At 38.3% G+C, this 12906-nt stretch overlaps 1 protein-coding gene across 1 annotated transcript in view; it reads right to left on the reverse strand.

The window, feature by feature from the left end:
- EPRS1 (glutamyl-prolyl-tRNA synthetase 1) overlaps positions 1-12906 on the reverse strand; it is a 46847-nt gene that overhangs the window by 27868 nt on the left and 6073 nt on the right. The window contains exons 3-12 of the mRNA XM_009900073.2: positions 10811-10910; positions 8770-8926; positions 7004-7143; positions 6280-6374; positions 4793-4919; positions 4050-4242; positions 3381-3552; positions 1869-2102; positions 429-513; positions 43-102 (exon numbers count right to left, since the gene is read on the reverse strand). Of these exons, the coding sequence (XP_009898375.2) occupies positions 43-102; positions 429-513; positions 1869-2102; positions 3381-3552; positions 4050-4242; positions 4793-4919; positions 6280-6374; positions 7004-7143; positions 8770-8926; positions 10811-10910 (1363 nt within the window). The remainder of the gene's footprint in view (positions 1-42; positions 103-428; positions 514-1868; positions 2103-3380; positions 3553-4049; positions 4243-4792; positions 4920-6279; positions 6375-7003; positions 7144-8769; positions 8927-10810; positions 10911-12906) is intronic.

The raw sequence follows: 12906 nt of genomic DNA on the forward strand, positions 1-12906 counted from the left end.
AGAGCGTATCAAGAGCAGCACCAAATTCAAGTACAGGCATACCTTTTTGTTAAAGGACCAGATTTTATCCCACTCCATATTCACAACAGATCGAGAGGAGCCCTGGAGGCAAAAACAAGCACACATAAACATAAATATCCTAGCTATTAGACTCATTTGAAACAAAGTTCTTTAAAGACTATAAACCCTCATCAAAACAGTTTGGAAAGACATCTTGAGCTTGCAATGTAAACACTTTCTAGAGTAACAAACCTACTACCCTATTTTGCCAGGACCTGCTCACAGGTGTCAATACTGTTGAAGCAGTAACCATGAAAGCAGCAAACCTTCAAAAGAAGAAACCTCCCAGTGACAAGTATCTTAACTGAAACCTCACAAAAACTTGTCCTTGCTAAGTGAGATTCAAAGAATCAGAAGAGAACACTCACCTGAGCAGCAATAAACTGTTTCAGCCCTTCAACTGTCATGCCTCTTCTTAGGACACCACGCACGGTGGGAAATCGTGGGTCATCCCTAGTAGAAGACAGTATTTCATCAATGTCACAATGCTAAGTTCTATCTATTAGTTACCCTAATCAAAAACTGTACTAGTAGTGCCACACATGAAGGGCACAGCTTCAGTGTATTTTGCTAGATGAGATTACCTAACTGAGAAGACTGAGCTCTTATCCAAACAAGACATATGGTGCAGGTTTTTTTCTACTGCAACCCAGGGAGGGAAGTCATCTCATGATGAAGTGGCTCTTTTCCTACACCTATTCAATCCTGTTCCTCAAAAAAATGGCAAGGCAAAAGTAATGTCCCTATTGCATTATTTCAATGGCACCTGCATAATGGAACCTTGAACAACAGGGACTGATACTTCCTTGCTCAAGAGAAACTAGAAAGAATTGAATGACAGTGATAATGCTCTCTCTCAGTAACCTGTGATAGAATTCTGTGATTTTATTCTCTTATGCAACAACTGAAAAGGTCTCATCTGAAATGTAAAATATGTCTTTGTGAGAACACAAATCAAACCCTGCCAAGGACATAACAGGGAGGCTTAGGGAAGGAGAAGTCATCCTAAGACCAGCTACACCTCTAAAAAAGAAAGAGGTTAAAAAAAAAACACCAAAAAAAACCACACCATACTTGCACACCTAAGCAAGACAACCAGGCAGCCTAGGAACCTGTGTAAAACAATACTCCCATAGGCTGAGCACAGAATCACTTAAAACCAGCTCAGGAAAAACAAGCAGTTGTCTGACTTAGCACTATCCATGGATTTCTTCAGAATCCTCTACTGTGAGCAGAAGACTTCAGATGGTATGCTCCCACAGCTTCCATTGTTGGAATGAACAAAGAAGCCTCTCTAGACTTCAAATTACTTGCAGAAGTGTTTCTGCACTTTCTAGGAAAACACTTTGGGTACTAGGCCACCAAGCACTATCTATAGAAATCTAATTAACATGAAGAAAAAAGAAAACAACAGAAGGTGAGTTGGGGGGTGGCAGACAGGAGGGAAGTAGGCCAGATTAGACTAGATGGCTAGGACCAGAATCACACTCCCTTCTGGCACTGCTCAGAAACATATTCAATGACTCAGAGTGGAAAATGTGCAATTAGCACCAGTAGCAAGAGCCAGAGTCCAAAAATAAGCCACCTTGTGTTTATTACAGGATATGAACATGTATGTACACAGCTACTGTAGAGCAGTAAACAACACATTGCACATGCAGAAGCCACTGTAATTAATTGCTGCTCTTAAATATTGTTTAAATATTCATTCATGCTGCTTTGATGTCTAAGCACTGTCCAAAACAGAATGGGTACATCAGTCACAAGTACCTTAAGGAACAATGCTGAAGCACAAGCATGCAACATACCATCCATCCACAAGCCCTTCGTTGACAAACCACGTAAGCTTTCTCTTGGAGAGCACAGTGTTGTTGAGGTTTAGCCGGCTGTACTCCCATATATAGGGCTTCCTTATGCCCAGTGCCTCAATGATCCAGTAGAATTGTTCATCTCTGTCGTGGTATTCAGTTGTTCTCAGTGCATGTGTGACACCTTCAATACTGTCAACAATGGGGCAGGCAAAGTCATACGTGGGATAAACCCTGAGAATAAAAGCTGTTAGTTAGCAGGGTAGATAAACAAAACTCTTTCCTCACATATAAACATTTTAACTAAGCATCACTTACATTTATGTATTAGAAATATTTATAAGCACAGAGCTGTTTCAGTTGGAAAAGACTTCTAAGATCGTGGAGTCCAACCATCAGCCTAAGACCACCATGCCCACCAAACCACGTCCCGAAGTGCCAAGTCCACACATTTCTTGAACACCTCCAGAGGCAGAGACTCCACCACCTCCCTGGGCAATCTATTCCAATGCCTGACCGACTTTTCAGTAATTTGTCCTAATATCCAATCTTACCCTGGAACAATATCAGGTCATTTCCTCTCATTCTCATACTGGGGAGAAAAGACTGAACCCCACCTCACTACAACCTCTGTTTAGGTAGTTGTAGAGAGCAACAAGCTGTCCCCTCCCTATCTATCTATCATCCTGAAAACACTCAGATGAAGACTGAAACAGCACACACACAACAAATTGTGCATGAAAAGATACAGAGGACAATGCACGATTAAAACAATCAAAGCCTTTGATAAATTAATTGATCATAGCCTTAGTATTAAAACAAAAAATAAAATCCTACACTGCTACTGTTCCTTTTAAACATATTGAATGCTGACTTAGAGGGGTTTTCCCTTAAATACTGAATAATGTGCAACACCTTCGTATTTAAGAACAACCCCCTACCCACAGACATAGCTTTACTGTTATAGACACAGTAAATCAAGGTTTCCAACAAGTGAGTGGTATAGCTGCAAAGAGAGGTTTCAACCAAGCCCTGAACCACAGCCTTGAACTATTGGGTAGGCTTACTTCATTGCAGTCATTCTTCATTCTGCTCAAAGACAGCAGCTGTTGTGAAAATGGAAGCAGCTACTCAGGGAAGTAGAGCAATGATGTTTTGCAGCAATATAAAACTGTATCGAGGTAAAGTTACCATGGTTCTGGTTCAAGCTACAGGAGTTAAAGCAAATATCTTTGTTGTCCAAGATACAGCCATTAAGTCTTAAATTACATTTTGACTCAAAGCTCTTCACTGACATAGAATATATTTATGGACCAAAACTGACATGTTCACACCTGACTTACAGGTTGCAAAAATCTTCTGAACAAGTTTCACAAAGTTAAGAGACTCATTACAAATTTTAGCTGAAAAATGCTATCAGGTTCCAAGTACCAGAAAAAGTTTTCTAAGGAATGGTAAATGCCCTGAAAAGAGCAGAAGAATACAGGCCACACAAGGAAGAAGTGGACATACTTGTAGGTATTTCCAGTACGTGGGTGAGGCTGGTTTTTGCAACGATAAAGAGTCGGATCCCTCATACATCCATTGTTACTACTCATATCTATTTTTGCTCGTAGACAACAAGTTTGTCCATATTCTGTTCCCTTTTTCATTTCTTCCCACATTTGCAGATTCTTATTAACACCTAGGAACAATGAAAATCAATACATTTCTAAGGTACTATGAAGTTGATACAGAGCTATGTTTTCTTACTGCAGTAATAATTAGAATAGAATCAAATCGAATAAACCAGGCTGGAAGAGACCTTCAAGATCATCACCTCCAACCCATCATCCAACACCATCTAACCAACTAAACCATGGCACCAAGCACCCCATCAAGTCTCCTCCTAAACACCTCCAGTGATGGTGACTTCGCCACCTCCCCAGGCAGCCCATTCCAATAGGCAATCACTCTCTCTATGAAGAATTTCTTCCTAACATCCAGTCTAAACCTCCCCTGGTGCCGCTTGAGACTGTGTCCACTTGTTCTGGTACTGGTTGCAATGCCACCCTTCTCTTTTTGGAGAAGGACCTTGTGGATAGGCAATTAGTCACCCTACCCATCTCTGTTAATAAGAACCAAGTTTTGCTACCAAATTAAAAAGATAAGAAAGCAAGATGAAAACTTAAAGCATCTTACAGTTATTTCTGTGTTTAGATTCCACTCTTTGCTCACGCTCTGCCTTCATTTGCTCTGCAGGAGTGTCATCCACATATGCCTTCCCTTCTTGAATAAGCTTCTCAGCATATTTCATTATTGTTTCAAAGTGATCTGAGGTATATGTAAATTGATCTGGTTTGATGTGCAGCATTGCAACATCTTCAAGAATAACCTGCAAAGTGTGAAATTGTGTACTGTAATATTCAGGAAAGCTAGTTTTCTTACACCTCTAGCTTCTTTATGCCAGATGTGGTGTTTTGAATGCTCCACTGTGCAGGAAGTATAAGTCATGAGGACAATATGCATGAAAGAAAAGAGAGACAGGCACTTATCATTCATTCACATTCTGCAATTACATGAGATTAGACTTAAACAACTTCAAGAGAGAGGTAGATGAGAAAAAGAGATAAAAGCTGAAAAAAATTACTTGTTATGGACAAAGCAGTGCTTATACAATGAAACTAACAGTGTAATGCAAGCATTGGCATATCTACATGCTACAAAATAAATGTTGGAGAAAGGGAAGAAATAAGCTACCAGTAAAAGGACTTTTAGCTTTTTAAGGAAAAACTGATGGAAATGTCTTCCAAGCATAAGACTTAAGTGTAAGACTGATATAATAAAAATACAGTGCAAAAAAAAAACCCTGTGCAAGAGCAGATGTGCATGTCACCTTTCAATTAGCTATACAGTGACTGGCTTTCCCTGCTCTCTTACCCTACCTTTTCAAAGTCTTCTTTCTCTTTTTCTGGATTTGTGTCATCAAACCTCATTATAAGTTTTCCTTTAAAGTTAACTTGGTAGTGCTGATTCAGCAGGGCAGCTTTGGCATGACCGATATGCAGATACCTAAAAAGGAAATGAAAAGTAAATCTATACACCAGCAATACTTCAGCCAGAGGTTGTGTGATGGGTTGGTTGGTTTTGGTTTGTGGGTTGGTGTGCTTTGCTTGAGGGTTTTTTGCTGGGTGTGGGTTTTTTCGTATGTTTGTTCATTGTGAGGGAAGGAGAAAATGAAAATACTTAAGTCTAATAAATAAAACCAAGCCAGGGTATTTGTTGAAATGTTGTACATTTATAAAAGTAGATGATGTTTTTTCTATCATTTATCAGTTAAAAATACCTAAATCTCTAAATGAAGAGTATCAAGACCAGGTTGGATGAGGCCTTGAGCAACCTGGCCTAGTGGGAGGTGCCCCTGCCTATAGCAGGAGGGCTGGAACTAGATGATCTTTAAGCTCCCTTTCAACCCAAACCATTTTATGAATCTATGAATCTCCAGTTTTATAGACTAACTTTTGATGATACTCAGTAGTAGCTAGCAGATAATCTGAACCTATCCCATTCAGAAGAGTGGAATTTTCTGAAATATTGGTTGCTGTGTATTTTTACTGTAAGCTAAAAAGTCAATTTAAACTAAATATTAAAAAAATCAAATCCACAAAATGAAAATAAATCCCCCCCCAATAAATTTAAAAATAGTGTCCCTAAAGAACAATGTTTTAAGCAAAACACCAGAATTCAGACACTAAAAACTACCAAAGTAACACAAGAACAGTTTGTGATACACATACATGCACATAATATAAAACATATAATATTTGAGCACCAGTTTATACTGAACTAAGAGAGTAAGAAGCACATGCCACTGAACAGCCAGTTTAATGAAGAAATGCAATCACAGAAATTCTATAGGTCATCAGGCAATTCTAAAAAGGCTGAAAATTGTATTTATTAAACTGGCTCATCCCACCTCCACTTTGTGATCTTTGAGTTTGTGTTTTGGGACTATATACAGCCTGGACTCCTGGGCCAAAGGCCTCCATTACACAAGTGCGTCAAGTTTCCAGAAGAGAAGTTGTCTCATACAACCTTCCCTTCTCAAACTTAAGCTTCCTTGAGAAGCACTGCAAGTCCTATTACCCACCTCATAAAGACTGTACTTATACATTCCAGCTCTCATCATTCACCTCTATTACCCATGCAAATGGCATCCTTCTGTTTTTCCTCATCCCAATGCTGCACAGCACTGTGTCACCTGCTGACAACTAACTTCCCTATTCCAAGCTTTAAATTATCCTTTTGGCTTAAAAGTCTTGTCTGCTAAGCTACTTTAACATCCTCACCAAAGCTGGTAGGGCGTTTTGTTTTGTTTTCTTTTAAGAAAAAAACACAAAGAGAATGTTCTTAAAGTATTTATGTTTCTTACCCACTTGCTTCAGGAGGAAACCTTACAATGACCTTTCCCATCTCTGCACCAGGAAGCTCAACAAACTTCCCAACATCTGCTTTCTTTTCTGTTGCCTTAAAAATTGATAAAGACATAATTACAGATTGCATTAGTCAAATATGAAACTCTAGGTAACAGCTTCTGCACCAAGGTCTCCTCTCAAACCAGATTTGGTCCAGACAGCGGATCCCAAATTCATCTCTTCACAACTTTCACATTATTTGCAGTACATCAAAACAAGATGAACTCTGGAGTTTCAAGCTATTCTGTCTTCAAATTTGATTCAGGACTTAAAAGTCTCACTATAGTACTTATTTATTCCAAAGAAGGAAACAGTTGCTAGCCAAGTTATTATATCTTAGTCATTCTACTCTGAATGCAATCAACAAGTTCAATCAATCTAAGACTGCAATCTTTCCAGATCTATCAGGAAGTCAGGATTCTCTTTAGAAAACACTGTTCTTTGGATATAGTGGCTAAGAGGTGCCATTTTTACACTATGCCATTTAAGCACTGAACTCCACCACTCATGCCTTTCTAAACATGAAAGTGACAACTTTAAACAAGAGTCTACAAAAACTTAACTGATTGTACAGCTGATCACTTTCAATTCTCTAACTTTAAAAAAATTAAGAAGAAATTGCCTTATGGAGTATTCACAAAACTAAAGCTGCTGTTTTCAGATGGTCCAGGTAAATCTTACCATTTTAACTTTTGGTGCACCAGAAGGCCACTTGGCTCCTACTGACTGAAAAGCAGGCTGTACCTCAAGAAAGCCATACCACCGCTTTGCATGGACAGGAGCTTTGTTTTGTTCCAATTGCTCTTGCCATACGTTACTATCTGTTAGAAAACAAATCATTTCTCAAGTTTATCAAACTGAGAAAATGGAATGATTACCAACAGCAACTTTTAAGACTAAAAACTATTGTCATTTTGAACAAACTCTACTTAAGTTATTCTCTCTTCAGAAAAGACCTTTAGTCATGGAGACATGAGCAATTCAAAAGCAAATTAAATAAACTCTCTGCAAAACCAAAATATACTTCATTCTTTCTTGGATTCCACAAAGCAAAAGGTGTGTGGGGGGGAACAGGGAATATGTATTTCATTTTTTTGGTATCACTTCCCTTTAAAGTCAATAACTTATTTTTTCAAGACAGAAATACAGGATATCCCTCTAGTGTGCTTACATTTGATGATTTTAACTTTTTTCTTGAGTGAAGCACATATCAATACTGCATTTTATTTTCCAGAGGCTGTATTCCCACAATCTAATTTTCAAAGAACACAACTTCACTAGAGAGATTCTAATGGGGAAAAGGGAAAAAAAAATGAAAGAAACCCACTTCATTCAGCTTTCTCTCAAGAGAAGCAGCTTTGAAAAGAATACAAAAAGCTATTAGCTTTTGATCTTGAATATGCCTTTTACTTTCAGGAGGAGTTTTGTTGTACTGCACGGTAGATTGACACCTATCGACTACAGATACACCTAGGAGAGCATAATACTTTGTAATACTATATAAATGTAATACTAAACTCATTAAAACAGATTATCAAAGCTTCTTTTAACCTGTGGATGGTATTTCACAGAATAACGTACACCTCTGTACACCACCTGTGGTAATGCAAGCTAAACATCAAAGAAATCTCCTCACTACAATAATGTCATGGAAAAGTCCACATACACAAATTTTGGGCCACAGCAAACTTTCATATTTAGGCAACAGGTAACAGAAACTCCCTTCTACAGGTAACAGAAAAGCAGTGGGGGGAAAAAAATTCCTATCTCTATTTCCACATACAGAATCATAGAACTGTTTTGGTTGGAAGAGGCTTTTAATACCGAGTCCAACCATCAACCTAATACCACCATGACAAAGCGCCATGCCAAAATGTTTCGTGAACACCTCCAGGAATGGTGAGTCCATCACCTGGGCAACCTATTCCAAAGCCTGACTACTCTTTCACTAATGAAACTTTTCCTCCCCATGTCCATATAAACCTCCCCTGGCACGATTTCAGGCCATTTCCTCTCATCCTATCACCTGATACTAGGGAGAAGAGACCCATCCCCACCTCACTACAACCTCCTTTTAGGTAGTTGCACTGAGTAAACCAATTAAAAACAACTACTGAAAAAAAAATATCTAGGGTTTCTTAAGCTATACTGTTCCTGTCAGTAGTGATTCACAGGCCAAGGCAGTACACACAATAGTATATGGCCTGACATACAGGTAAGAGTTGCTACTAAGATCCACTAAAACAGGAAATTTCAAGACTCCTGTTATACACTGATTGCTTGTCTGGAGAAGTGATAAGAGTATCCATCTGTGGAGACATTCAAAACCTGTCTGGATGTGTTCCTGTGTCACCTTTTCTTTAGGTAAACCTGCCTTGGCAGGGGGGTGGAATAGATCATTTGCAGAGGTCCCTTCAAACCCCTACCATTCTGTGATATACTGATACCTTTTAGTACAGCCCAGACACACAAGTCTGCGAGACTCAGGGAGTTTCCCACCAAGTATGTTCTTAGAGACAGGCAGTGGTTGAGCTCTTGGACCGCTGACAGAAACTGGCTGGCTGTAGATAACTTTGTAGCACTAAACTCCAGCCAATGGTCAATCTAGTTTTGAGGGACAAAAGACAGTGAAAGTTACTAAAAGAATGAGAAAGAAGCCTGTTAAAAAACCTAAATAATATACAATCCATTTAATAGCTCAATATAAAATATCAACTGGAAATCAGCATTAAGTATATTGGATGATAAATCATAATATATGCTTAAAGAACATTTAAAATAAAATATACTGAAACATTCACCCAGAACCACACTAAATTGCTGATTTCTTCCTTCTGGATGTATTCAAACCCATGAAAACACCAACTTCAGCTAAGCTATTCCCACTGGTAAAAATAGTCAGCAGTTTTTAGGTAGTTATTTATCACACATAGTACATAATCATAATCATTATCCTTCAACTATTTAGATAACACATTTGTTACCTAACTTATCTTCCTGCCATTGCTTCTGGGTAAGTGTAACACCTTTCCCTCAGTCCCTATCTTGTGTGTCTCATCTTCTTTTAGGCTTAAGCGAATCAAATGCCTGTCCCAAAACATTTCTCTACCTCCCCCCACAAAACAGTCTTCTTCCATAAAGGGAAATGTATCTTAGTACATAAACAACTACAACAAAATCAGAATCAGTCCCTTGGTTAATAACATAGCTCTGTCTATAAACTGAATCCCTAAATCCTGCCAGAGACCAAGTGTGTATTCTAGCTCTCCCTCCCTATTTCATGTGCAAGTGTTCTGTAAACTGCACTGGGACTCCTTCCAATGTTCGAGTCAACGTGGCAGGCACAGATGTAATTACAGCACCACAGAATTCAGCTCAGTCACTTGCAGTTACACTCCAAAGTATTTGCAACACAAATGCAGCTGTCACTGCACTTCTTCAAGTACAACTTTACATTTTGAAAGGTACAAAAGCAAAAGGAAATATTTTACCAGAAATACCAGTCTTTAAACTGTGTTTGCAGAGGTCTCAGGACTCAACTTAAACAACAGGTTTGGTCAGAAAATTTAAATAGCTACAAGACCTACAACTTTTAAAATGCAATGCAAGCAATATACTAAGACAACACTTCTCATGAAACTAGCTTTATGGGCTGAAGTGTGACTACCGCTAGCTTCAAGCAGTTGTAGAAAAGAGCTGAGTCAAGTCCTTTGGTCCCTCTCCAAATTTCAGAGGAATACATTTCGATTTATCTGTTAATTTTAACTACCAGCTTAAAATTCAGTGTATGATTATTCTGAGCTAGGCTGAGGAAGAACTGGCTTTCATTTTGTACCATATCCACAGTTCCTAATAACCTTTTGTAATCAGTGTAAGCAGAGAAGACCAAAAAGTTCCCTCTTCAGCACAAAAATTCTCCTGCCCTCATGGCACCAGTAGTGAAGCATTACAGAATACACGACTTGGCACAAGGTCCATCTATGTGGCGATGTTCCACCATGTTTCACTGAATGAAATCAGGGTTGGCTTTTGTCCAACACATACAGCAAAAACTAACTCTGTATTTCAATGCAACACAACTTTACTTGGAGATACACTGAAGTGTTACAAGGCAGCAATTGATGACAACAGAGCCGAGGGAAGTAAAGATGGAAAACTACAGGTAACATACCCCAACCTGAATTATCTTGTATGAGTGAATCCTCATGTTAGGAGATGCTGATACAAGGGTGGGAGAGACCAACCCATTCAAAGATCAGATTTATGACTCTTCTTTGTAAGCTTAAGAAAACTTAGTCAGAATCTCAGTCTAACAATAAAATGTGGAAGAACAAACACAAGTTCAAAAAACACCACCCGACGCTCAACACCAAAACAAAACCCAAACATTTTCATCACAGGCAAAAAGAGAGAAGAAAAAGGAAAAGAAAGGAAAAACAAACAAACAACACCCCAACCAAAACCAAGAGAGGCACAATTTCTTCTCACCTCAGTGTGTTCCAACAGGTTCAAACCATACAACCCAGCAGAACCAGCAACTCTAGCCAGATAACGAGCTATTGAATTCACATCAGTAAATGAAACATGCCTAAAGAAAAACAGGAAAGAGAAAGATACTTTACTGCCTCCGGTTCAATTTTAATTGCACACAGGAAGCAGAAACATGCATGGCAAACACTAAATAATTTCTGAGTGAACAAGCAGTTACCAAGTCATCAGATTTAAAAATTAGGAAAATCATTTATCAGTCCTTGTATTTCTATCACAAGTAAGCTTCTAAACATAAAACCATTTGTAGACAGACAGGAACTACAATAAAATTCTGTTTATTCTTTCAAAGGATAAAACTCTCCCTCCACATGTGATGGAATGTGCAAGTCTAACTTGGGCTACGTATTTTCCAGAATCTGAAGAGCTAAATTAAGATTTGTTTTATTTTCATACAAGAAGGTTGACACTGAAGAGAATTCCTAGAGAATCCAAAGAGGAATCAAGAGGTCTCCACTGTGGTTTTAATGCTGGTATCAGAGGAAAAAAAATGATCATTTGTTACTCACATTACTCAATTCACAGAGACTACCCCTGTTGAACAAACTTGGCTGTCTGCATTATTTTTTTTACCCAGTCTTCTCTAACTAAAAGACTAATTGGAATTTGGAGTTTTTTCCTGTTCTTCTGTTGAAAACTCTCAGTAGATCTGGGAACAAAAGGCTCTCCAAAGAGCATTCTTCTTTCTGGGTTTTTGTCTTCCTTTTCTACTTTATACACAGTATTACAAAAAGCTGCATACTGCCAGAAATCTACCTTTATATTCATTTAGAGTACGTAGGAACATTTTGATTAAGATTTACTAAAGAGCTTTGGAAGAATGATGCAACAGAGGCATCAATTCTCCAGATAATACTGATCTCCACAGTCCCACATGAGTATAGATGACAAAAATCACTTCTAAACAAGCACTGACATCAACAAAAAGGAACTCCTGTAAGTGTTCTGTTCCACTCAATTCAACAGACTGAATGTCACACTTCAATTTGTCCCAACAATGTTTCATTTCTACTCTGTCATCATTCCGTACTTCCTGTTACACCTACTGCAGTCTTTGGAAAATAAAAAGGATTTTTGACAGCCCTCAAAAAGCCTTGCAAAAAAATCAATGGAAGTTCTGACCAAGATGTACTTTTTCTGAAAATGTTGTAATAGAAGATGAAATACATCAAGAATTCTTGATATAATAACTATCAAGGAAGTCTCACAGTTAGTACAAATGGATCAGCCAGTCTCATTGGGCTAACTGCACCAAAACCTAAAGAACATAGTTCATCTGCAGCTCTTTTTGTTTCTAGCTTTTCAAGCTTCTAAGACTCAGCATAAGAAGATCCATAAATGAAACTAAAACCAAAAGCCAGAGTGGGGAGCTAAACATACACAAAAATATACAAAGTATGTTCTATCATAATTTCATCTTGCTATGAGATTTTAAAGAATGTTTTCCAAACTGAGAACAAAAAACATATAATGCATTTGCATCTACAGAACGGATGTGAAATGTGTTTCTACTGTTTTCATGAGTTCATACTAAACTAAATACCCTTGAATACTTGAGCAAAATTGAATAAACACATGAAATTTGAACATGTTACTGAGCAAAACCTTACTTGTGTTAAGAAGTTACTTATTTTCATGGGGGAGAACAGAAATAAGATCTACTTCCACTCACACATAATGCTAATTGGCCTCATTTCTTAGAACTAGTTACAAAACATTACATTAAGGTTGCTCTCTGCAGCCAAGCCTGCCAGCTCCAGAGGTAAGGAATGAAGAATGAATAAGGACAATGGCAAAGATAGAATCATGGAATTGTTTTGGTTGGAAAAGACCTCTAAGATCATCAAATCCAACCATCAACCTAGCACCCTGGCCATTAAACCATGTCCCAAAGTGCCACATGTTTCTTGAAACCTCCAGGGATGGTGACTCCATCTCCCAAGCCAGCATATTCCAATGCCTGACCACTCTTTCAGTAAAGAAATTTTTCCTGCCATCCAACCTAAACCTCCCCTGGCACAATTTCAGGCTATTTA

This window comes from Dryobates pubescens, chromosome 2 (genome assembly GCF_014839835.1).
Source record: "Dryobates pubescens isolate bDryPub1 chromosome 2, bDryPub1.pri, whole genome shotgun sequence".
Lineage (NCBI taxonomy): Eukaryota > Metazoa > Chordata > Aves > Piciformes > Picidae > Dryobates > Dryobates pubescens.